Source organism: Staurois parvus, unplaced genomic scaffold (genome assembly GCF_062004578.1).
Source record: "Staurois parvus isolate SC_StPar_1 unplaced genomic scaffold, SC_StPar_1.0 ptg000636l, whole genome shotgun sequence".
Taxonomy (NCBI): domain Eukaryota; kingdom Metazoa; phylum Chordata; class Amphibia; order Anura; family Ranidae; genus Staurois; species Staurois parvus.
Genome location: NW_028318432.1, coordinates 838,846 through 866,032, shown reverse-complemented (window position 1 = coordinate 866,032; position 27,187 = coordinate 838,846). Strand labels below are relative to the sequence as shown.

The following is a 27,187-nucleotide window of genomic DNA, read 5'->3' as shown; positions in this document are numbered from 1 at the left end:
TAAAGGCATTAAGTATATTTCCCATTCACAGCTTAAGAACAGAGTGTCACTAAAAACTATTTTTAAATATTGGCAACGTGTATATTGTGTAATCACAAAAGTCAGTACAAAGTTTCCTCTCCTGCGGATACTATTATGCACTAGAATAGACCAAGTAGCATTTGTATTCAGCTGGAATAATGTGAGTGCAGCACTGTGATCACCACAGAGCTCAGATTTTATGATGAACGATAGCAGACCGATGATTGCACTCCAGATTACACTACATGCTGATACCCAGGAATTGTATTCCAAACTACAGGCTGCTACAGGTGCAATTGCGAACTTGGGTACTGTAATGTTGAAAGCTTGCCAGCAGGTGGTGCACTTGTCACACAGAGGATACCCCAATGGATTTAATCTCTTGAAGCTTGATATACTGTACAGTAAATGTCTAACTTTTCATCAGGAGTAGTCCTCTATGCTGCTGTATCATAAACGTTTAACTACAAAGAAACCCTTGAAATAATGTTGATGTCTCAATAAACCCCTACTAAAAATTATTGTATATGGGCAGCACAGTGGCTAAATGGTTAGCATTTCTGCCTGGCAGTACTAGGATTGTTGGTTCATATCCCAACCCACCACCTACCTGGAGTTTGCATGTTCTCCCTGTGCCTGCATAGGTTTCCTCTGGGTATTCCAGTTTCCTCCCACACTCCAAAGACATGCTTGTATGTAAATTGGCTCCTGTCTAAATTGTCCCTAGTATGTGTATGAATGAATGCAAGTTAGGAACCTTAGATTGTACTACACCCAGGGGCGGACTGACAACTCATGGGGCCCCCGGGAAATAGGGGATCATGGGGCCCCTGTGTCCTTGCCCAAACTCAAAAAAGCCTATGAAAAAGGTACCAGGGGCATCTCATGGGGCCCCCTACTAACCCCGGGCCCTCGGGCAGTGCCCGAGTTTCCAAATGGTCAGTCCGCCCCTGACTACACCCCTTGTGGGTTAGGTACTGATGTGAATGTACAATATATATGTAAAGCGCTGCATAAATTGACAACACTATATAAGTAGATGACATAAATAAATATATATGGCTCATAGTACATTGACTAGACCAGAAAGCTGCAGATATAGGCGTTAACAAACAAATGCAGTGTTCCCTAAGGGACATTTTACCCCCCTCCTGCTCTATATGACAACATTTTCAGTAAGAATCACTGAATAAAATGAATAGTTATGGCTAGAAAAGAAATGCAGACAGCGAAAATGGTAATGCTCCCTTGAGGTCCCCATACACTAGACCAGTGGTCTCCAAATGGTGGTCCTCTGCTTGCCTCTATTTGGCCCTCTGGTAACTGTTCCATCAACTGACACCAATGATGGAGCACCATTCCCCCTACTGTCACCATCAATGGGGCACTATTCCCCTCATTGATACCAACAACAGGGCACTATTCCTCCTATTAAAACCAATGATGGGTCACTGACATTTTCTACTCCCGCTGCCCACAGTCCGGCACCCCTAAAGCCTAAAGGACAGTAAACTGGCCCTTTGCTTAGAAAGTTTGGAGACCCCTGCACTAGATGACAAATCATTTGAAAATCTGTCATTTGGGCAGTTAGTTAGTTTTGCCTCCAGTTAATGAGCACAGCACAAAAATTGGTAGTGATGTTCTTGAGCCAAAAAAATTGCAAGATATATTTGTAAAATAGACGATAAATTGAAAGGTTAATGCGTTTCTTGCCCATTAAAAATCGAGCTGTTGGTACTGTGCATATGTGACCCCGAAGCAGAAAACAAACAAAAAACAGATTAATTTATATCCATTAAACGATTTATTGTTCCAAATTCGGTCATTACATGGTGGCAATATTGTTTGCTCTCCCGACCATGTGTACGTTTTTTGAAAATGCGTTCAAACGATTTTTCGAGTAGTGTATGATTAGCATCACATTTGTCAGTGGAGAAAGCCCCCCTCACATTTGTGGTGATTGGAGAAAAACCCCTTATATTAAGTCAGTGGTGAAGGGTCCCCTTATATTGGTGGTCAGTGGAGATGGGCCCTTCTATATTTGTAGAGATTGGAGAACCCTACCCCACCCCCCATATATTGGTGGTCAGTGGAGAAGGGACCTTTTGCATTGGTGGTTAGTGAAGAAGGTCACTCTTACATTTGTGGTCAATGGAGAAGGGCCCTCTTACATTTGTGAACATTGGAGGAATTACCCTTCACATTGGCAGTCAGTAGAGAGGAGCTCTCTTACAACGGTGTTCAGTGGAGAAGGGCCCCATTACAGTGGTGCTCAGTGGATAAGGGCCCCTTAGATTGGTGGTCAGTGCAGAAGGGTCCCATTACATTGGTGATCAGTAGAGAAGGGCCCCTTACATTAGTGGTCAGTGAAGAAGGGTCCCATTACATTGATGGCCAGAAGAGAAGGGTCCCATTACATTGATGGTCAGTGGAGAAGGGTTCCATTATCAATGTAAGGGGGCCACTCTCCAATATCCACCAATGTAATGGAACCCTTCTCCACTGACCATCAATGTAATGGGACCCTTCTCTTCTGGCCATCAATGTAATGGGACCCTTCTTCACTGACCACTAATGGAAGGGGCCCTTCTCTACTGATCACCAATGTAATGGGTCCCTTCAACACTGACTATCAATGTAAGGGGGCCACTCTCCAATATCCACCAATGTAGTCAGTGTTGAAGGGACCCATTACATTGGTGGTCAGAGAAGAAGGGCCCCTTACATTGGTGGTCAATGGAGAAGTGTCCATTTACATTGGTGGTTAGTGGAGAGTGCCCCCCTTACATTGATAGTCAGTGGAGAAGAGACCCATTACATTGGTGCTGAGTGGAAAAGGGCCCTCTTACATAAGCATCATTCTACTTTTCATCATGTACCACCACACTTGTTATCATATTATAGAATGTGCAGTTTATTATGGACTAATGAAGACATGCTTGGGTTCTCATAGAGGAAACCTTTAATGAGACATATTTCCATCCCAAAGAGGTCTGTAACTCAGCAAACATTTTTGAAAAAATATTTTTATTTGAGAACCTATCACTTTTTTGCAGGAATGTACAATATTTGTGTTCAGCATGCCATAGTTGAGTAGATCTGAATTGAATGGATAAATTAGGCTCAGCTGTGGCTACTTTCTTAAGAAAAAGAACTGTAAGACTTTGCACAACTTTATTTAATTGAACCTAGAAAACATTTAGCTGGTTTACAGTGGTTCTAAAGCTAAAACATATCTTACCTTAATGCATTCCCTTCATTTAAGATTTTTTTTTCCCATGCAGTGGGGCTGTGCTGGAACTGCATGAGTTATATGCTCGTTTTTGTGTAGGGGGTAGATATATTCACCTAATCCGCCGATCCTCCAAGTGCCGCTTCTGCCCCCGCATGCTAGAGATCTTGTTCATGGGCTGTACCTGACTTCATCATATTCATAGACTGGCTCTGGACGTGAGGATGGCAGGAACAGTCTACCACTGGACGTGGGGAATTGTTGTTTTCTGGAGAATTGACGGATCAGGTAAGTTATAGTCTCTCTGTTTCCCTGGAAAAAATTAACAGATGATACATTTAAGGTAAAAAATGTTTTTCCACTTGCTGTGCCCCCCCCAAAGTGCTAGGGTTTAGGTGAGGTGCGAGCAGGGGCGGACTGACAACTCATGGGGCCCCCCGGCAATAGGGGATCATGGGGCCCCTGTGTCCTTGCCCAAACTCAAAAAAGCCTATGAAAAAGGTACCAGGGGCATCTCATGGGGCCCCCTACTGACCCCGGGCCCTCAGGCAGTGCCCGAGTTTTCGAATGGTCAGTCCGCCCCTGGGTGCGAGTGTAAATTTTAAACTTTAGGTGGAAGGGGGTTAGGTGTTAGGGTTCAGGTAGGCATCAGGTTAAGTGTTAGGGTTAAGTTAGTAGGGAAGGTTACTTAGGGTTCAGATGGGGGAAGGTTGAGGTTTAGGGTTTGAGGAGGGAGAGGGTCAAGGACATTTATCTTACTGTGCACTGCTGACGTGACTTAATGCACCAAAAAGTAATAAACTGCATTTTGTGTGTTTTTGTTTTCAGATCCAGAATGAGGAGAGCGTTCTTCTCTTCCTGATTGTATGGACTGTGACGGAGGTCACTCGATATTCCTACTACACTTTTAATCTTCTCAAGCACGTGCCATACTTTATTAAATGGGCCAGGTGAGGAGATGTGTTCTCACATACTGTATATATACGTGGACTGATTGTAAGTGGAAGACAAGTTGTCTACCAGCAGATTTCTGGATTGTAGGAGGAAACAGAACCATCCATATGAAATACAAACTCTGGGTGTGCAAGTCGTCTGAAGTTAGGGCTAGGTTCACGTTTGGCTAACATCCCCCGGCATCAGCAGCAGGGACACAGAAACTGCTGCAAAGTTTGGTAACTCATGACAACCAATCAGTTATTCTGGTCTACATCCCCACTGGGGAGAGTCACCCTCTTTATCTGCCCCAGTGACCACTCACACTATCACAGAACATTAGGGGAGATCCTGAATTGCCACCAGAACTTAGAATGGACTTTCCCTCATTTTAGGTGGACTCCCTCTTGTGCCTCTGGAACAGGAAGTGAAGGGAAATCTCCCTAAAGTGGTCCTTCACCCAAAAATGAAAGTTACCCTCCTCCAAGCCTATGACTATATCATAGGTTTTTTTGGTGCTGGGGGGGGTGAGTACCTTTTTTATTGATGGAACCTACTCCCACTTCCCTATTCCACACCTAGACAAGGATGACCCCCCAACTGTCCACAGCCTCCTTGGATAATGTCACACATTTCAAGGGGCTACAGGATCAGTCTTACAGCAGTCTGTCTTCTTGCACATGTGCAGTAAGGGTCCAGCTGTGATTCATCTGAAAGTGACAGCCTGCTCACAAAGCCAAGATGGCAGCACAGAGCTCTTAGAAGAATCAGCTGCATGTAAAACAGTGCTGGACTGCATGGGCTGGTAATTATCTGCTTCTTAAGTATTTGTAGCTGCTGAATTTTAAGTTTCACATGCCCGAGTAAAGTTTCTCTTAAAGTGTTACCAAACCCACAACAGTAACATCAGTCTGTATATGTAGTAAAGCATTCTGATTATACTCACTGCAGACTTTAAGGGGTTAATCCTCCACATTGTGTAAAAAGAATGTTTGATCCTGTTTTCTCTGATCCTCCCCTTCTTCTACTGACCCCAGCCTATCTTCTGATAGTACAGAGCTTTGGGGGCAAACTGTACATGCTCAGTTTGGTGTGTATTGCTAGGGAATTTTATTTTCTTTCTTGGGAGGGTGTATGTGATCAGCACAGGGCCAATCCGTATTGTCCAGGTCAGGGGTTATGCAGCCTCATAGGACAATCAGTGGGAGAATGAAAACTCCTACAAGCTTTAACCAGTGCTCTACTGGACACTGATAGAAGTCACAAGACTGCTCTAACTGCTGATGAGAAAAGGTATTTAGCAGTTTATGTTTACTAAAATAATTGCATTTCCATGTTCTGTGTACTGTGGGAGACCAGATATAGTAAATGCAGGGTCAGGGGTTTAGTAACACTTTAAATTGGATAAAGACAGAAAAAAATATAGCAGGCAGTAGCTTTAACCCTTCCCTACTCTATCCAAACGTTTTGACTTTACATACACTTTAACTGGTTGTGAACTGGACTGCATTGATGTACACAGGGAATGTGCTGTCTTTCTGCTCCACTGATGCTCACAATTCCTAGCTGTCAAAATGACAGCCTGGAGTTGCTATGTAAATATGACAGCTGTAAAAGCTTCTGCTGTCACAAAACAGATCTCCAGACAAAGAGTTTTTAAACATTATCAGTAACCTGATAAGTAAAAAATATAGTGTTTTTTTTTTTTTTTTTAAATAAAACACGTTCTTATGTAACCCCTTATTAACCCTTAGTTAATCCTAAAACAGCTCTTATTAGTTCCTTCTTCCCCTTCTCCCCTTAACTATAATTTCCCTGCTCACTTCTTGATTTCTTGATTTGTTTTGTTTATTACTTTATTTAATGTGTCATAAAAAGCCCACAAAAGAAAAGCCTTTAATTCATTCGTAAATAACTTTGCAATGCTTTGTACAGGAATCATAATGTTACAGTTTTTTAGTTGTGTTACATTTTTTGTCTATACCTTGCATAAAAAAATGAAAGCTTTGTTTGCCCTAATAAATAATAAATACATTATTTGGGTATTTTAAAGTAGTATTATAGGCAGAACCTTTTTTTCATTTTGGATAGAGCAGGGGAGGGTTATCGCCATCTGTGTCCCATTGTGGAGATTTCCCTTTACTTCATGTCCCATAGTTAAGCATGAAATGAGAGGAAATCCATGCAAATCCCTCAAATATACAGGGCAAATAGAGAGTAAATCTCCTAATCAAGGGCACAGACAGCAAAAAAGAAAAACTGACAGGTGTTCTGATCCCTCTCCACTCTATCCAAAACTAAAAAAAAAGTTTTGCCTTTATTTATACTTTAAAAGTGAAATTCCAGGATATCATTTACTAATGGTAAACCTGCTCCCTTCCCCCCACCGAACACCTATACTAACTGGTGGAAGAAAGATGCATATACTTGCTGATTTTCAGGCTGTTCCAGACTGGTCCTGTAATCTCCTCTGTGTCAGTGAGCACCAGCTGCAGGAGAGAGGAGAGAGTGCTCCAACAACAGATGGAATGCCTGGGCATGACATCACCCATAGCCTTACTAAGGTCCATCCATTGGTGGCGCTCACGCCTCTCCCCTAAAGCCTCTGATAGCTGATACAGGGTAGCTGGATCATGTGACCGGGTCAGAGCATGCTGGAAAAAAGGTAACTACAGACATCTCTATTCTACATGTTAGTTAGTATAGGTGTTAGGAGGGAGAGGGTCAGTTTTAAGATTAGTGAGTGTAGCACCCTTCTGGTTAGCTAGGGGTTAGTTAGAGAGGCTGAGCAGCAGCCAAGGGAATAGTCAGCGGGGTCAAATTTGGGTCAGGGCTGAGAGGCTCTGCTGATCAGTTCCTTGATACCTCCCCCTGCTCTACAATTTTGGAGAAGATTCTAGAAGCAGTAGATGGGGATGAGGAGGGGCTGGTCTGTATACTCCAGAGACTCCCCAAGCAGGAGGCTTGGAATGGGAACAGAGCAGCCCTTAAGTATGACTGAGCCTGGTTAGCAGCAGAAGAGTTCGAGTGGAAGATGTGAGGAAAGCTGAGATGTAGGAGCCTAAGAGGGGGCCCAGTGGGAAGGGGCCTCCCTACAGGCTGGGATTTGGAGTGCTCAGCCTCACCTGAAGGAAGCCACCTACCTACACCAGTGAATGAGTAATCCTACACCTCCTGGGCCAGTTAAGGGGAAAAGAGCACTCTGGTGGGAAATCTGGTTAGCTCCTTACCCAGGACTGTTTCATCTTAACATTGCATGCACTGGAGCCCCTGGCCTAGGGATTCCTCCTAGGGATTCCTCCAGACAGCTGGATAGAGGAGAACCATCTGGGGTTTGAAGTGGTACACTGGGAGAGGCCTGGAGAGCTCTTCAAGAAAATAAACCCTTCTATGGACTTGTACATACTGTAATTCCTAAGGAGTCTGTCCTTTGTTTGCAGTTCCCTTGGGCATCCCATACTGTACACCCCTTACCCCATCCAAGTTTATCATCCTCTAATAAAATTTAGAAAAATCCAAGCTCAAGGACTGTTTTACTGTCTCTGAAATGCAAGTCTGTGGAAAATATGTGTTGCCTGGCTGTGCAGGACTATAGGGGGACCCAAATCTCTAGCGACTCTTATTGGGGTAGTGGTACATTAATTAAATCCTGGAATTCCATGTTAAGTAATGTCAATGTTATTGTCGAATAAACAGGCCCATAGCAGAAATATAAAAATTGTTCTGGTCCATAGGAGGTGTACAGATGTGAGAATTCATTCCAATGAATGAAAGGGATAAACCAGGGACTGAAAGGCTGGGGGGGAGACATCCAGATGAGGTCTTCCAGCCAGGAATGAGGTGGGCTTCATCTGACTTGAAGCAGCTTCTAATACACACTATGAGAAGCTCGCAGAGTGCAGTGAAATCAGAGTAAGCAATTTCAGTCCAGGAGAGGAGCCGGTACAACTGCGCAAGACTGAAGAGAAGGCGCAAACAGGATCATTTCACAGTGTGGGCAGATTGGATAAATTGGGGTCTGGACCAAGATATTAGGGACACTTGTTGATTCTACCCTTCACTGACCTGACAATAGTCTAATTGTACTACTTCTCTTAACATGTCATGATTTCTTTTTGTGCGGAATGATTGGATAAACCTGTTATCAGTCCCTGAAACTGGAACACTGCAATAGATGATCTGAGATGAATGAAGACACTATATCAGGGGAATATTGCTATCATCGCTCAGTCTTTTGTTAGAAGCCTTGCACACAGAGATGTTGACCTATATTCTTAATCTGATCGAACATCCATTGTGGGGTGGAGGACAGTCCGCCAGGAGGGCTGAGGAATATCACACAAACCGTGACACAATTTCAGCCACGGCCTAGACAGTTCACCTTGATGTCTTTGTAAAACTGATATGAGAATCGTGTCCCTGGTTGTCACAGAATTTAACCAACAATACCTCGCGGTTTTAATGAGTATCTGGAGGCAGTTGATTCTGACAGGTTACAGTGATAGAAAAATATTGTATATCCTATATAGAATATAAAGGACATTCTAGATAAAATTAGAAAACTATTATCCAAAAATTAACATTTATAAAATGTAAAATAAAATGAGTTGTGAACATACAATGTTATAGACGTTTTCTAATACATACCATGCATCACTTGCTCCTGATAGTGGGGGTGGGATTACAGGACACTGTGCAGACACACAGGGGGCCTGTATTCCATAGTCTGTTCAGCCTGAGGCAAGATGCAGTCTGTGTTTGAGCAGGGAATATGTTCAAGAGCTAAGCTGTGATTGGGAAGGGGTCTGTGCCAGAGGCAGGCTGTGATTGGGAGGGGGTATGTTCAAGAGCTAAGCTGTGATTGGGAGGGGGTCTGTGCCAGCGGCATGCTGTGATTGGGAATGGTTGTTCATGAGGAAAGCTTTGATTGGGAGGGGGTCTTTGCCAGAGGCAAGCTGTGATTGGGAGGGGGTGTGTTTAAGAGGCAAGCTGTGATTGGGAGGGGGTCTTTGCCAGAGGCAGGCTGTGATTGGGAAGGGGTGTGTTCAAGAAGTAAGCTGTGATTGGGAGGGGGTCTGTGCCAGAGGCAGGCTGTGATTGGGAGGGGGTGTGTTCAAGAGGCAAGCTGTGACTGGGAGGAGGTCATTTGCCAGAGGCAAGCTGTGATTGAGAGAGGATCTATGCCACAGCCAGGCTGTGACTGGGAGGGGGTGTGTTTAAGAGGCAAGCTGTGATTGGAAGGGGGTCTTTGCCAGAGGCAAGGTGTGATTGGGAGGGTGTGTGTCCAAGAGCTAAGCTGTGATTGGGAGGGGGTCTGTGCCAGAGGCAGGAAGATGTGATTGGGAAGGGGTGTTCACAAGGAAAGCTTTGATTGGGAGGGGGTCTTTGCCAGAGGCAAGCTGTGATTGAGAGAGAATCTATGCCAGAGGCAGGCTGTGATTGGGAGGGGATGTGTTCAAGAGGCAAGCTGTGATTGGAAAGGGGTCTTTGCCAGAGGCAGGCTGTGATTGGGAAGGGATGTGTTCAAGAGGTAAGCTGTGATTGGGAAGGGGTCTGTGCCAGAGGCAGGCTGTGATTGGGAGGGGGTATGTTCAAGAGCTAAGCTGTGATTGGGAAGGAGTGTGTTCAAGATGTAAGCTGTGATTGGGAAGGCGTCTGTGCCAGAGGCAGGCTGTGATTGGGAATGGGTGTGTTCAAGAGGCAAGCTGTGATTGGGAGGGGGTCTTTGCCAGAGGCAAGCTGTGATTGAGAGATGATCTATGCCAGAGGCAGGCTGTGATTGGGAGGGGGTGTGCTTAAGAGGTACGCTGTGATTGGGAGGGGCTCTGCACCAGAGGCAGGCTGTGATTGGGAGGAGTTGTGTTCAAGAGGCAAGCTGTGATTGGGAGGGGGTCTGTGCCAGAGGCAGGCTGTGATTGGGAGGGGGTGTGTTCAAGAGGCAAGCTGTGATTGGGAGTGGGTCTGTGCCAGAGGCAGGCTGTGATTGGGAAGGGGTGTTCAAGAGGCAAGCTGTGATTGGGAGGGGGTCTTTGCCAGAGGCAAGCTGTGATTGGGAGGGGGTCTTTGCCAGAGGCATGCTGTGATTGGGAGGGGGTCTGTGCCAGAGGCAGGCTGTGATTGGGAATGGGTGTGTTCAAGAGGTAAGCTGTGATTGGGAGGGGATCTTTGCCAGAGGCAAGCTGTGATTGAGAGAGGATCTATGCCAGAGGCAGGCTGTGATTGGGAGAGGGTGTGTTCAAGAGGTAAGCTGTGATTTGGAGGGGCTCTGTGCCAGAGGCAGGCTGTTATTGGGAGGAGGTGTGTTCAAGAGGTAAGCTGTGATTGGGAAGGGCTCTGTGCCAGAGGCAAGCTGTGATTGGGAAGGGGTGTGTTCAAGAAGTAAGCTGTGATTGTGAGGGGCTTAGTGCCAGAGGCAGGCTGTGATTGGGAATGAGTGTGTTCAAGAGGAAAGATGTGATTGGGAGAGGGTCTGTGCCAGAGGCAGGCTGTGATTGTTCGGGGGATTGACAACTGAACAAATAATACAAGCATGCTGTGTGTCTGCCCAGTGTCCTGTACCTATGCAAACTGACCACAATAATACAGGTCAGGATCTGTGGTTTGTGTGGTCAGTTTAGTACAAATAAGAAAGGTGACTGGCAAGATCAACCAGGTACCTCAGAAGGAAGAAGTACAGGAAAAGGATAGATTCTATGATTTATAAGATACACATAAGTAGGATAACATTTAAACTCCAAGTGGGCAAATAAATATACATTCGAGACTTATCTGCCAAGTTAATTTTAATTCTGTGCAGCCATTTTTGTGATTTATACATCTCTATGGGACAGCATAACCAGGAGGATGACACTGTATATTCTGTTAGAGTTAAGAAATATAGTGGTGTCATCTCCCTAGCTGCTGATTGAACAGTGAAGCAGCAGCAACGCATTGATGAGCTACCATAGCTGCTCACTCTACTCTCTCCTATCAGTAAATGTGCAGGCATCAGAGACTGATTGTCTCCTAGAGCTTCATCTTCCTTTCCCAGGTCTGATTGCAGATATGCAAAATGTAACTGGATGATTATATCAACTTTCAAAAAAGTGTTCCTTTAAGAGGCAATCGTGTCGAGACTATGGACATTAAAGTATATACATAGCTTTTAAGAGGTGTATTTCCAAAGACATTTACCCAGTAAAAGTGCATGTGCCTTCATTCTGTGAGAATGGTGCAAAAAGGAATGTTGCGCTATTTCCTATCCTCGTCGAATATTTGTATTGATTTAAAACAGAAAATACTGCATTTGGTCATTAGATGGTGCTAAGTCTAATAAGAATTCCTATAATACTTAGTGCCATCTAGTGGCCAGATAAAGTACTTTCTGTGACACAGTGACATGTTGCCTTATGTGTCACTACAGTACCATTTACTATGAAATACCTGGGGATTTTGCTAATTTCTCTGCCTTCCTGTAAAATTCTAACAAGGCCTAGCATGAATGGAAATATTCATTGACAAGCAGTGAAGGACCATTAAGTGAGCTTTTACTGCCCTCTGCAGCTGCGTGTATTCTTAAGTAATTTACCCTTAAAGATAGAATAGAGATTCTAATGGCAAGTTTCAGTTTGATTCTAAAAACTTAAAGTGTTACTAAACCCACAACAGTAAAATCAGTCTGTATATGCAGTAAAACAGGCTTGTTACACTCACTCTGGAACCTAAGGGGTTAATCCTCTACATTGTGTAAAAAGGCTGTTTGATCCTTTCTTCTCTGTTCCTCCCCTTTGTCAAGCAACCACCTCTTATCTCCTGATAAGACAGACCGAACCATAGGCATTTTGAACATGCTCAGCTTGGTGTGTATTGCTAGATAGGTTTTTTTTTTTTCTTTCTTGGGAGAGTGCATGTGACCAGCACAGAGCCAATCAGTGCTGTCAAGACAGAGGTCAGGGGTTCTACATCCTCCTAGAGCAGAAAGAAAACTCCTCCTACAAGCTTTAGCAAGTGCTTGGCTGAACACTGATAGAAGTCACAAGACTGCTCTAACTGTTGATGAGAAAAGATATTTAGCAGTTTAGATTTACTAAAATAATTTCCATGCTGTGTGTACTGTGGGAGACCGGATATAGTGAATGCAGGGTCCGGGAAGACCAGATATAGTGAATGCAGGGTCCGGGAAGACCAGATATAGTGAATGCAGGGTCCTGGGAGACCAGATATAGTGAATGCAGGGTCCGGGGTTTAGTAACACTTTAAGCTGGCCATACACAGCTTGAATTTTGATCTATTATTTTGAACCAGCTGAAAATTGAGCCGTGGGTGGCCTTGGCAACACCAAACACCTCTACACATTTCATTGATTATATAAATATATATATTATAAATAATTTAATGTCCATAGACTGAGCACAGGTGCACTTTAAAGACCGACTGCAGGAAACTGTAAAATGACCCCTTGTAGTGGGACTGTTCTTAAATCAGGATACCAAAAATGAATTAAACACGATCATACAGCTCTTTTATAGCAGCTTATACACACATAATCATACTGGAGTTCTCCATTATTGTACTCATCACTTTTCGTCTGTATTCCAGAAATGGAGTTAACACTGTCTGCTTTTCTTCTCCAGGTATAATTTATTTATTGTCTTGTATCCTGTTGGTGTAGCTGGTGAACTCTTAACAATTTATGCTGCTTTACCGTATGTGCGGAAGACTGCAATGTACTCTCTGCGACTTCCAAACAAGTACAACGTTTCCTTCGATTACTACTACTTCCTGATCGCCGTCATGTGTTCTTATATACCATGTGAGTCAGAAAATATTTTTTACAATGTTATTTTTGCAGTTAAAACAACAAAAACATAACAATTTGAAAACTTAAACTATATAACTCTTTTTAATTTTTTACGCAACTATTTTTTTTATTCTACTATGTATATCAAATCTTTATTTTACACACATAAACATAACATTTAATACAGGGTGCATGTGTGACTCAGCATTTACAGAGCATTATGGGTTTCCTAAGGTGAGAGTAGAGCTGACACTGTTGGCTTTCAGACTGTCTCTCACTAATTGGATGTTTGTAAGGAGCCAGAGGGCACAGGCATTGAGGAGTGGAAAGGAAGAGTCACTCATTCTACTCTTCAGCTGAGTGAAAATGAGAACTTAAAGCAGAACTCCAGTCAGAATTGTTGTTTTCTCATGCAGTGGGGCTGTGCCCGCCCGGAATGGGTTAACTGCTCATTTTGTCAAGAGGCTTAGTAAAAAGCTCTACTTACCCCATCCTCCGATCCCCTGAAAAACCTGTGCTCCCCCACATCCAACAGTGGACTGTTCCAGCCGTCTTCACATCCTGAGCAGGTCTATGGGCATGGTGACATCTGAAACAGCCCATTCACAAGACTGATAGCGTGCAGGGGGGGGGGGGGCAGGAGCAGCAGGGACCGGTCTTGCACCCAGAGTGATGGCAGATTAGGTAAGTATATCTGAGCTTTGGGAACCTTTAGACAAAAACAAGCGTTTAACCCATGCATTGCAGGGACAGCCCCACTTCATGGGGAAATAAAATGTTTTGCCCGGAATTCTTCTTTAAAGCATATGTAAACCCTGACAGTGAACTTCTCTTAGCCCCTTTTTGATCTGTTGGATAAACCATTGAAAGTGGTATATCTGCAAAAAAAACCTGTCAATCCTGCTGGAAATCTTGTGAGCTGATTGTTTCCTGTACTCTCTGTCTGTGCTGCACTAGATGGAGCTGAAGATCAAAGGAAAGAAATACTTATCTACTATGGTGGTCAGACTCTAATAAGGACATAAGAAAAGGAGAAGGCGCATCTAAGTGCAATAACACCAGTATTTATTGGAGAAAACAGTTTAAAACAGAGAAGTAGTGTAAGTCAAGCTCATCATCCCATACAGACATAATGGCAGTTCTCCTGTCAAAGTTCTCTCTGACCTCACACGCCAACCAGCAGCTGAGGGAAAGGTGGATTGCAGAGGCAAGACTTCCGAGACCAGCGTAGAACACATGTATCCGAAGTGACGTCAAAAGGGGGCAGTTACGCGTTTCGGAGCAAGCGCAAAGCTCCTCTCACCAACCTGAGCCCCCAGACAGGAGAGCTTGAATAAATAGGAGGAATGGGTGGGGAACAAAATGGCAAATGACAAATGAGTCAGTGAGCTATACAAAGGGAAATACTGTATATGTTGAAGCCCCAATGCGCAGGATGAAATGCATCAGGGCTGGGCTCAGGAGGAGCTCATGGCTGAGGCTGTTCACCTTTCTTTTCACCTGTTGCGCTAGTGGTGTGCAACACACAGTATAGTTACATAGGAAGCTCTAATTGGCACGCCATGTATGATGATATCATCTAAGCCCCGCCCCTATGTGTTTTTTTACAGGTTCACATGCTATCATCATGACTTAATACATATAAACACATATGTTTTTTGGACAAAGTGGTGGGGTCATAGCAGATCACAAGGCTTTACACTTTTCCACCCGTGATCCTTGCTCCAGAAATACACAGTTTCTTGGCAGTGCACACCCCTAATCGGCCTTATGAATGGAGCCATAATGTTGTTGACCATTTAGTAACGGTAACAAATCATTCACCATCTAAAATCTTTCTTTTCAGTATTTCCCCAGCTGTATTTCCACATGCTCCGCCAAAGAAGAAAAGTCCTGCATGGAGAAGTCTTTGTGGAAAAGGACGAATAACCCAATGACATCGTAAAGGAGTCTTTATGCTCAGAGGCTCTTTGCTCTGCAAAGTCTACTCACTGCAATGTTCAGTTGGTTTCAAATCCTGGATAACCTTGTCCCACATACAACAGACTCTTTTCCAACAAAAACAAACAATCTGGAATTTACAATGGCGTTTTTGGGTCGTCCAGTCCCAGATTGTACCCAACCCCCGTACCCCACCATTTTTTTTATAGATTTCAACCTTCACCAACTTTGACTCATGTTTTCATTGAGTTTTTAAGGTGCTTTGTGATCTTTTTATAAAGCGAATGAAGATGAATTCTCAGTCAGACATCAGTGATTTGTCTTGTTTATTTTTGTACTGTATCTATAATACTGTATCAGCTACATCTCAGAACATCGAATAAAGGGAAATAAAGTCAGCTTTTACTTTCATACCAACATTATGGTGACACTGTTAACCCTGCCCACAGTCCAAATCTCATCTGGGTGCAGGCAACTAAATCACATCCACTTTACAGGTCGGTCACTTACACTTTGCCTTGAAATATATGGGAATGCCCATCATGTCCACTTATGAGTTGGACCCGCTATGACCCCACCTTTATAAATGTGGGGACGGCCTTCACAGGCACATTGCATACCAGAACGCTACAGCTAGGGCAGCAGCCATTCTTCCTTCATCCAAACTTCCAGTAAAAGAAAAAGGGAGAGGGGGAGAAAGAAGTACAGAAGGGGAGAAAAAGGAGGGATAGGAGGAAGGGGGAGTGTGAGCAGAAAGATGGAACAGAGAGTTAGCCTGGGTTCACAAGGATGATGTGCGGCATATCGCATGTGATCCGCACAGGAATCGCACCGCATTTCTGTGCAAATCACATGCGAATTCTGTGCGGTGCAATTTGAGCCATACATTTTGTATGACTCAAATCGAACCGCACCCGCACCAAAAAGGAGCAGGTCCCTGTTTTTGGTCCGCACTAGAATCAGACTGCATGGGTATTCACACCGATGCGATTCGATTATACACATCGCACCACGTTTTGCGAACCGATTTTAGGGTGTTGTTAACTTAACCACTTGCCAACCGCGCTATAGCTGAATGACGGCTACAGCGCGATTGTCCAGTTCTGGGAGGGTGTTGTATGACGTCCTCCCAGAACGCTCCCTCCCGCACGCCCCCAGGGGCACGCACCTGGTGATCTCCTTGATCGCTGTGTCCTACGGACACAGCTGATCACATGATACAGTAAAAGGCTAGTCACAGCGGCCTTTTACCAAGTGATCAGCTGTGTCCAATGACACAACACATCACTGGTAAATGCAGTTGCCGGTTATCGGCTGCACTTTCCTCACACTGTCACAGTGTGAGAAAAGTACTGCCGATAACCATCAATTGTCAGAGGATGGCTTGGCACCGATCATCAGGACACTGATGATCAGTGCCCTGATGGTCAATGCCCAGCAGTGCCACCCACCAGTGCTGCCCACCTGTGCCCAGCAGTGCCACCCACCTGGGCCCATCTGTGCCTAGTAGTGCCACCCACCAGTGCCCAGCAGTGCCGCCTCATCAGTGCCAGCTCATCAGTGACACCTATCAGTGCTGCCTATCAGTACCCATCAGTGCTGCCTATCCGTGCCACCCCATCAATGCTATGTATCAGTGCCCATCAGTGCTGCCCATCAGTGTCCATCAGTGCTGCCTATCAGTGCAGCCTCAACAACGCACATCAGTGAAGGAGAAAAATTACCTGTATGCAAAATTTTATAATAGAAACAAAGAAAAACTTTTTTTTTCAAATTTGTTGCTCTTTTTTTGTTTATAGCGCAAAAAATAAAACACACAGCGGTGATTAAATACCACCAAAAGAAACTTCTATTTGGAGTGAAAAAATTATAAAAATTTCATATGGGTGCAGTGTTGCATGACCGCGCAATTGTCATTCAAAGTGCAATAGCGCTGAAAGCTTAAAATTGGCCTGGGCATGAAGGGGGTATAAGTGCCTGGTAGGCAAGTGGTTAACAGACACACCCGCAGCGGTTCGCATGAATGGCGTGAGATTGTGATGTGGTGCGGAATTCGCACAGAAACCGCTGCGAACTACACACCGCATCAATGTGAACCCAGGCTTAGGAAAAGGGAGAGACAGAAGGCAAGGGAGAGCAGGGTAGACAAGAAGGGAAGTGTATCGCTAGGGAGGGGCTTACATTCAGGAGCCTCATGTAGGGGGGCGCCTGAGATGGGAGACAAATAAGCAACCAAGGGGGAGATACCCAGGATGACCAAATATTGTTAAACTTTTTAGGGCAATTACGCCCCATATAGGTCATATACTGTACATGGGTAAAGAGGCATTGATCGTAGAGCGCCATACAGAGACCATCGGAGGCTCCGACAATTTCCATTTAGAGAAAATAATTTTCCTTGCATAGTAAGCAGCATAGAAAACAAAGAGTCTCATGTGGGAGGTGGTGGGCAGGTTATCGGTTACAACCATTTTAATTGTTAGTCCTCTCTCTGCTGAACTACAATCTCTGTGATAAAAAGTACAGGTGAAACTCGAAAAATTAGAATATCGTGCAAAAGTTCATTTATTTCAGTAATGCAACTTAAAAGGTGAAACTAATATATGAGATAGACTCATTACATGCAAAGCAAGATAGTTCAAACCGCGATTTGTCATAATTGTGATGATTATGGCGTACAGCTCATGAAAACCCCAAATCCACAATCTCAGAAAATTAGAATAATGTGAAAAGGTGCAATATTCTCGGCTCAAAGTGTCCCACTCTAATCAGCTAATTAAGCCATAACACCTGCAAAGGGTTCCTGAGCCTTTAAATGGTCTCTCAGTCTGTTTCAGTAGGAATCACAATCATGGGAAAGACTGCTGACCTGACAGTTGTGCAGAAAACCATCATTGACACCCTCCATAAGGAGGGAAAGCCTCAAAAGGTAATTGCAAAAGAAGTTGGATGTTCCCAAAGTGCTGTATCAAAGCACATTAATAGAACGTTATGTGGAAGGGAAAAGTGTGGAAGAAAAAGGTGCACAAGTAGCAGGAATGACCACAGCCTGGAGAGGATTGTCAGGAAAAGGCTATTCAAAAGTGTTGGGGACTTTCACAAGGAGTGGACTGAGGCTGGAGTCAGTGCATCAAGAGCCACCACACACAGACGGATCCTGGACATGGGCTTCAAAAGTCATATTCCTCTTGTCAAACCGCTCCTGAACAGCAAACAACGTCAGAAGCATCTTACCTTGGCTAATAAAAAACAGACCTGGTCTGTTGCTCAGTGGTCCAAAGTCCTCTTTTCTGATGAGAGCAACTTTTGCATCTCATTTGGAAACCAAGGACCCAGAGTATGCAGGAAGAATGGAGAGGCACACACTGCAAGATGCTTGAAGTCCAGTGTGAAGTTTCCACAGTCTATGTTGATTTGGGGAGCCATGTCATCTGCTGGTGTTGGTCCACTGTGCTTCATTAAGTCCAGGGTCAACGCAGCCGTCTACCAGGAGATTGTGGAGCACTTCATGCTTCCTTCCACAGATGAGCTTTATTGGGATGCTGACTTCATTTTCCAGCAGGACTTGGCACCTGCCCACATTGCCAAGAGAAAGATGAGAGACATGAGACCGAACAATGCAGAAGACCTGAAGGCCGCTATTGAAGCATCCTGGTCTTCCATAACACCTCAGCAGTGCCACAGGCTCATAGCTTCCATGCCACGCCGCATTGAGACAGTAATTGCTGCAAAAGGGGCCCAAACCAAGTACTGAGTACATATGCATGCTTATAATTTTCAGAGGTCCGATATTGTTCTATGTACAATTCTTGTTTTATTGATTGCATGTAATATTCAAATTTTCTGATATTGTGGATTTGGGGTTTTCATGAGCTGTAAGCCAAAATCATCACAATTATGACAAATCACAGCTTGAACTATCTTGCTTTGCATGTAATGAGTCTATCTCATATATTAGTTTCACCTTTTAAGTTGCATTACTGAAATAAATGAACTTTTGCACGATATTCTAATTTTTCGAGTTCCACCTGTATATTAATTTTCTCCCCATTACTGAGGATGTGCAAGCTAGCACAGATCAATGAAGATCCCTGAAGTCTAGCACTTGCATCCTTACTAAATGCTTACAGGGAACCTGTCATTTAAAAAAAATGTTACAGTTATAAATTTTCGGCAGAACTCTGTGGACGCCTTTACTTCCCTACATTTACAGACAAATCTCTATGTGATCTGACAGGTAAAGATTTGGTATTTGCTTATAGTAATGAAGCTTGCCTATTCCTTCTTGCCTATAGCACATTTCTAGTGGCTAGCAAGCATGGCTGCTGTTAGAAACCACGAGGCCCCATACAGCCAACCTGACAGGGCCACCTCCCCAAAAAACCCAACACAGTTTACTATACTTCAATCATGAATGAACACAGCGAGTGATAGGTATTGATCGCTCACTGTGTTCATTCATGAAAGGAAGGTGCTGGTAAATGTGACATATTTACTGGAACCTTCCCCCATTCTCCATCCTGAAGGATCCAATTGTCCTAGTGCCTGCAGCTGCCGGTGGGAAGGAAAGGAGGGTGGCCGGCAGCACTGTGGGGTGGGGGGGCCTGGGCAGCAGGGGGAAACGTGGTGCACGAGGAGGGTGACGCGGGGCCATTACTGGAACCGATCCCCTGTACGGCTCTCTCTGCAGCAGCTGAAAGCCGATGGGAGGGAGAGAAATTAGCTTTCAGCTGCTGCAGAAAAGCCGTAAAGGGAATCAGTTCCAGTAATCGCCCCTCATCTGTTCTGATAACCCTCCCTGCCTACATCTGATTCACCCAGCTGTCTGGGGCCCCCTGCTGACCTAGGCCCCCTTACAGGAGGACTAGTGGTACCCTCTTATCAATGGCCCTCAGTTCTATCAGGATATATTTAGGGGACAATGGAAGTAGGGGAGGATCAGAGAAGTCAGGATCAAACAGCCTTTTTAATGCAATGTGGAGGATTAACCCCTTAGGTTACACAGTGAGTATAACAAGCATGCTTTACTGCATATACAGAATGACGCGGGGCAATTACTGGAACCGGTCCCCTGTACTGCTCTCTCTCCAGCAGCTGAAAGTCGACAGGAGGGAGAGAAGTCGGCTTTCAGCTGCTGCAGGAAAAGCTGCAGTAATCACCCCTCCGCTGTTCTGATCACCCTCTCTGCCTACATCTGTTTCACCCAGCTGCCTGGGCCCCCCTGCTGGCCTGGGCCCCCTACAGGAGGACTAGTGGTACCCTCTTATCCACAGCCCTGATAGTAAGGCTCTCTATCATAGTAATTGGCCAATAGAAATGCTAGGGGGTGGAGAGAGGGTGAGGGGGCGAGGGTAGGAAGTAATGGCAATTTCTTTTATAAGTGCATAATTGTAATAATTTAGATTTTTGCGTAAGCCCCGTGCACTCTCTCACCTGTCACAGCTGATGAATTCCTCTGCAGCAACAGGAGAGCGACCTGTTCTTCAGGGTTAAGGAGAAGGACGTCACTCGCTCCTGTACCACTAGGGGGCACTTGTCCTAACAGCTGCTCCATCCTAGAAAGAAGACAAGACGAAACTTGGACAACTGTCAGAAGCTTCACTCCTTTCAGCAAATGGACTTATACAACCTGTGAGCTAAAGGGGGCCTCAAATGTGGCCCCTGACATCACCAAAGGGCCACACATAATATCAATATATGTAATGCTTGAGAGGACTCTCAGAAACTGCAGACCTAATTAAGGAAATGAGGGTCATAGAGTGTGGGCAGGATACATTGTTGGCTGGGGATATGCTGCAGGAGACAATACGACACCAAAAACATGTTACATGAGGCTAGTAGAGATCAATGCTATTACTAATCAATGTTCCCACTACAGACTGCTGAGGTCCGAGGGCCACACATCATATACCAAAGGGCCGCATGTGGTTGCAGGTTGGGGCAGCAGGGCCTCAAGGTATGGAAAAAGCATTATTGGATATTTTTAAAATCTGATTTGTTTATGTTAGAAATTCTGTATACAGCCCCACAGAACAGACAGTATACTGTCCACATATGTATTGCTGCTTCACTGCATCCAGGAAACAGGAAACTTTATTCAGAGAAAAGACAGAGTATACCATAGATGCAGCTACAAACTTATAAACACTGCCATCTACTGGCTGTAGAATATATCTCTACTAAATATTGATGTAGTTGTCGCAAAAAATACACCAGCACTTGATTCTAACAGTTTAGCATTACAGAATGGTGTTTATGGACTGCATTTTGTTTTATAAAAGTGAACTAAACCTTTAAATAATATAGGTTTCCCTTGTCAACTTAGAGGCAAAAATTGTGTTTTTTTTCACATTTCAGGACTCCATGATTATCCACAAATCGGTGGCCTGCTTTTTATTAAAGATTACATTTCTTATAGTGAATGCAGGGTCCTGGGTTTAGTAACACTTTATCTGGTCTCCCACAGTACACAGAATATGGAAATGATAATTATTTTCGTAAATATAAACTGCAAAATACCTTTTCACATCAGCAGTTAGAGCAGTCTTGTGACTTCTATCAGTGATCAGCTGAGCACTGGTTAAAGCTTGTAGGAGGAGTATTCATTCTCACCTTATTGTCCTATGAGGCTGTATAATCCCTGACCTCTCCCAAGAAAAAAAAACTCTCTCGCAATACACACCAAACTGACCGTGTGCAGAGTGACTCCAAACTTCAGTTCTATCGGAGATATTTACAGGACAAGGGGAGAAGGGGAGGATCAGAGAAGACAGGATCAAACAGCGTTTTTTGACACAATGCAGAGGATTAACCCCTTAGGTTCCACAGTGAGTATAACAAGCATGGTTTACTGCATATACAGACTGATGTTACTGTTGTGGGTTTAGTAACACTTTAATATTGCAAGCATGGGCTGTTTAGGTACATCACTAAAGAGACTGACTGTTTCTAGCATTGTTTTCTGCATGCTGATCTGTTAAATTCACTGTAAAATTTCTGCCTAACAAATGGACGACATCTTGAATAGGCCTTTATCTGAAGCCCTTATGGAAGTTGTTTCATGAATACCAGAATTAGGAAACAACTTCATCACTCATACATAAATAGTGTTGCGCTAACTCATATAAACATAATAGTCCATAAACAGATACAAATGTGACAGTTCAATCAAAATATAAATATATAAAGTGCTTGAATGCACATACTTCCACATACAAGTTACACTACAAATCCCACTGAAAGTCAAATCAAAATCGGACTGCAGCAGCGGGAACCTTGCCTGAAGTGTATTTTCACATTTGCAACCTAATTGGAATAACCCACATAGAAGAAAAATATATTTGAAATATATTTTAAAAATATTCTTCCCAAATATATTTACATTTATTTTTTAAAATATATTCTTCAGATTCTTTTAACATATAAAAAAGTCATTTTAACATATATTTTTACATATATTTGTAAATGCATTCCAAAAATGTAGATTTGCATTTTTAAAGACATACAGCATATTTGAAAATGAATTAAAAATATTTTTCATATATTTTGTAATAAAAATGTATATCAACATATTATATATATATTTATTGAACTATATTTTGAAATATATTGAATATGGGCAAAATTGTAGTATTTCAAATATATGTCAATATATTTGGGAAGAATATTTAAAAAATGTATTTCAAATATATTTTTCTTCCATGTGGGAGCGCCTACTTTGTATTTGTTATATGTTCACATTCACATAGCAGCCTTCCAAAAATGATTGAAACATTGCAGATCACCTTTTTTAGATGCTCTATTCTGGACCCTCTAGCAAGAAAAATCCTAGGTATTTCTCTTTGTTTATGAGGGGGCTGGGCAGCTGTGTTTGCCATATTTAACCCTGTCTGTACTGTGCAGGCAGATCTTCATTAGCAGTGGTAACTAGATTTGAACACTGGTCAGTCCTAGCAAAGGATTAAAGATGTAGGGGCTGGGCTTCTGGCTTTGTATGTTAATGAGGACAGACTTGGGACAGGCTCACTCTAACATTGTTTAAAAAACCTTGTAGTCAGCTATGACACCTCCTCCTGAAAAGCATCTAAAAGGTAAGAAATATAAAAATATAAAAAAATGTATGTATGCTTTGTGAATGGGAACACATAATAGATGTTTAGTGGGGTTTTCTGAAAGTTGACTGCAAAAGTGGAAATACGCTTTGAGGCTGGCTTCATACTTGTGTTTACAGTAAGGGCTCATTTACAATAGTATTAGCCCTCTGAAGAGAGATCCACAGTGGGTAGCTCTTCAGAGGGCATTTGATAGATGGTGAAAAGGAGTCAGCGTCTGTTTTAACCCCTAAAAACCTGTATCACCATGACACAACCACACACATTGCATGCAGTTGAAGTGGTCGCACTGCCTGACAAACGTGATGGAGGGGCAATTTTTGCAAAGCATTGTGCCTGTGAAATGTGCGTAGCTCTGTTCTCTGCCTTTACAGCTTAAAAGGGAGCAGTTGGAGGGTGGTAAAATAGCAGCTCAGGGCATGGGAAGCCAGGCATTGCCAGGGGGGGACATATAACACAACAGAATAAATAAACTAAAATAAATGAACAATTATTTTCCTATACAGGACTGTCAGCAGCTCTTGTGACAAATCCAACACACTCAGACAATATGGCGGCTTTGAGCCCACCCTTTTAAAGAAAGGGGACTGGTTCTTCTGTTTCTCCAAATTGTTGTTTTTTATGATTCCCCTATCCAGAGTCAAATGGCTGTGCACTGCAATGCAGATTGTCCATTATTTCTGGCAGCCCTCTGAAAAGCAATCCATTGTGAAGCGCTCTTCAGAGAGTGCAAACAAGCCCTCAGTTCTACAAATGGCCAAAATAAGTGACAAGATTCAATGGGGTTTACTGCAAAGTTTGAAGAAGATTTACAAAAATGTTTGTGAAGTGAACCCAGGCAGCTTCACTCATCCCTGGTGAGGACAGAAAGGATGTTCTCAGCACAGTCTGCGTATAATCAAATATGGCAGCTTAATTATCACAGGAAATGCAGTCCATGTGTATACCAGACATTGCCACTGCATCCCTGCTATGTCATTATATTCTATACAATGAGTGTTTTCAATCTGATCATACTGAAAGGATTTCTCTGAAGGGAAGAAGATAACAATATTCTCTTAATTGCAGAATGTTACTTTTCTTAAATTGTTACTAAACCCACAACAGTAAAATCAGTCTGTGTATGCAGTAAAACATGCTTGTTATACTTGCTGTGGAACTTAAGGGGTTAATCCTGCGCATTGTGTAAATAGGCTGTTTGATCCTGTCTTCTCTGATACTCCCCTTCTTCTACTGTCCCCAATTCTTCTCTTGATAACACAGAACCTTTGGGGTCGATTTGCACATGCTCAGTTTGGTGTGTATTGCTAAAGAGTTTTTTTTTTTCTTGGGGGGGTGCATGTGACCGGAACAGGGCCAATCAACACTGTCCAGACAAAGGCTCAGGGGTCCTGCAGCCTCATAGGACAGTCAGAGTAGAATAAAAACTCCTCCTACAAGCTTTAACCAGACACTAACACCGGAACTTAGAAGGGACTTTCTCTTATTTTAGGTGGACTTCCTTTTGTGTCTCTGGAACAGGAAGTGAAGGGAAATCTCCCTAAAGTGGTCCTTCACCCAAAAATGAAAGTTACCCTCCCCCAAGGCAATCATAGGTTTTTTTTTTGTGTGGGGGGGTAACTTTTTATTGATGGAACCTACTCTCACTTCCCTATTCCACACCTAGACATGGATGACACCACCTTGACTAACCTCCAGCTGCCCACAGCCTCCTTGGATAATGTCACACATTCTAGGAGTCTACAGGATCAGTCTTACAGCAGTCTGTCTTCTTGCACATGTGCAGTAAGGGTCCAGCTGTGATTCATCTGAAAGTGACAGCCTGCTCACAAAGCCAAGATCGCCATCTTGGGTTTGGGAGCAGGCTGTCATTGGAAGCGGGAGCGGTTACCTGCTAGAAATAGGTACTCACTCCCTAAAAATAAAAAAACTCTCCAAAAAGCTCCCACAGAGCCCTTAGAATAATCGGCTGCATGCAGGGGCATCCCTAGGGTTGGTGTCACCCGGTGTGATAACACTTGGTGACACCCCCTCCGACGATCCCCGCGGAATCGATCGGATCTGAGGATTGAGCATAATGGATTGGATTCTCCGATCCATTATGCTCCCCAATCCTCAGATCTGATCCATCCTGCGGGGATCGTCAGCATGCAACCTATACGGGGTGACACCGGACCCGCTCCATGAAAAGGTAAGTTCTAAACAAAGCCAACGATCCCCACAGGATGGATTGGATCCATCCTGCGGGGATCGTCGGCTTGCTTTACGACTTACCTTTTCATGGAGTGGGTCCAGTGTCACCCCGTGCGGTCGGTGTCACCCGGTGCGGGCCGCACCCCCTGCACCTGCCTCGGGACGCCACTGGCTGCATGTAACACAGTGCTAGACTGCATGGGATGGTAATTATCTGCTTCTTAAAAGTCAGCAACTAAGTATTTACAGCTGCTGAAGTTTCACACTTCTGAGTAAAATTTCTCATAAAGTTTTACTCAACCCACAACAGTCTGTATATGTAGTAAAGAGTGCTTGTTATACTCACTGTGGAACCTAAAGGGTTAATCCTCCGTATTGTGTAAAAAGGATGTTTGATCATCTCTTCTCTGATCATCCCCCTCTTTTAATGTCCCCAATCCAACAGCTGATAGAACAGAGCCTTGGGGGCAAGCTGCACATGCTCAGTTTGGTGTGTATTGATAGAGAGCTTTTTTTCATCTTGGGAAAGTGCATGTGATCAGCACAGTGCCAATCAGCACTGTCCAGACAGAGGGTCAGGGGTTATGCAGCCTCATAGGGAGAATGAAAACTCCTCCTACAAGCTTTAACCAGTGCTCTGCTGGACACTGATAGAAGTCACAAGACTGCTCTAACTGCTGATGAAAAAAGATATTTAGCAGTTTATATTTACTAAAATATTTGCATTTCCATGTTCTGGGCACTGTGGGAGACGACTTGGACTGTGGGAGAAGACTTTAAATCCTAGTACACCAAAATAGGTGACAGTATATATTGCTGCACCTCCCAATAAATTATTTAACGGATACTACATCTCTATAAATAATACTCAGTTATACATTAAAGAGTCTATATATCACAAACAATGAATAAAAAATTTAAATAAAATGCAAAATGTCCATGCAAAAATGTGAATATCTTCTCCAATTGCACCGTATAGTACATGACTGCATTCCACCTCTTGTGATCCTCCACAAAAACATATGTAGTACATACAATGAGAAAACTGAATGAAAAATACCGCTTTTGATGGGATCCTCCGATAATCTGATCATTAAGATACAGCTTTCGAGAGATGATCAGGACAGTTCATGCAAAAGTATCCAAATAGACAAGCATGAAAATTTTTATTGTATGATACCATAATGAACGATTTTCATTTAGTCAGTGCAGTATTCCTCTGAAAAAAAGGAGTGACCAAGACCGCGCGTGCTCGGAAATGAAAGAATACATTACATTACATCACTTCCGAAGCTGTATTTTGTCTTACTATAATTTTCCTAATCTTGGTAACCTCTTCATTTTTGGTATGAGACTAACATGCAAAACAAAATGTACGCTCATTCATTCAGTATTCTCATCATGTTTACGAGGCTTAACTCTACCACTTTTGGAGGGTTTTTTAATTCTAGGGAGTGAGTACCTGTTTCTAGCAGATACACGCTCCCACTCCCACTTGGCTTGCCTAGGTGAGCAAAGCGGAAGTTCACCCCCTCCCTCTCCGCCCATTGTGAATGCCTAGCTCACAAAGTATAGGGATCCTCAAATGTGCCCCCCCCCAGGGACGGACTGACAACTCATGGGGCCCCCGGGCTATAGGGGATCATGGGGCTCCTGTGTCCTTGCCCAAACTCAAGAAAGCCTATGAAAAAGGTACCAGGGGAATCTCATGGGGCCTGCTACTGACCCTGGGCCCTTGGGCAGTGCCTGAGTTTCCAAATGGTCAGTCCGCCCCTGGCCCCCCCCAAGTATCTCCCAATAATATAATAATATCATATGTAGCACCCTCTAGTGCACTGCTAGAATAGTGTAGGGTATTATAGGCAAAATTATTGTGTATGACTCATGGAGTCACGTGATTAAGAACACGTTATTGCAGGTCAGCTGGATGACTCAACAGGTTGTGACTCTATTGCCTCCTCCTGACTCTGGAGAGTC

The 27,187-nt window shown here is 43.6% G+C and overlaps 1 protein-coding gene across 2 annotated transcripts in view; it reads left to right on the top strand.

The window, feature by feature from the left end:
• The window catches only part of HACD1 (3-hydroxyacyl-CoA dehydratase 1), a 69,602-nt gene extending 54,389 nt beyond the window's left edge, over window positions 1–15,213 (top strand). For both annotated transcript variants that reach the window (XM_089693710.1, XM_089693708.1), the window contains exons 5-7: window positions 4,082–4,203; window positions 12,799–12,977; window positions 14,812–15,213. In XM_089693710.1, the coding sequence (XP_089549836.1) occupies window positions 4,082–4,203; window positions 12,799–12,977; window positions 14,812–14,894 (384 nt within the window). In that variant the 3' untranslated portion in view covers window positions 14,895–15,213. The remainder of the gene's footprint in view (window positions 1–4,081; window positions 4,204–12,798; window positions 12,978–14,811) is intronic.
• Window positions 15,214–27,187: the final 11,974 nt, after the last annotated feature.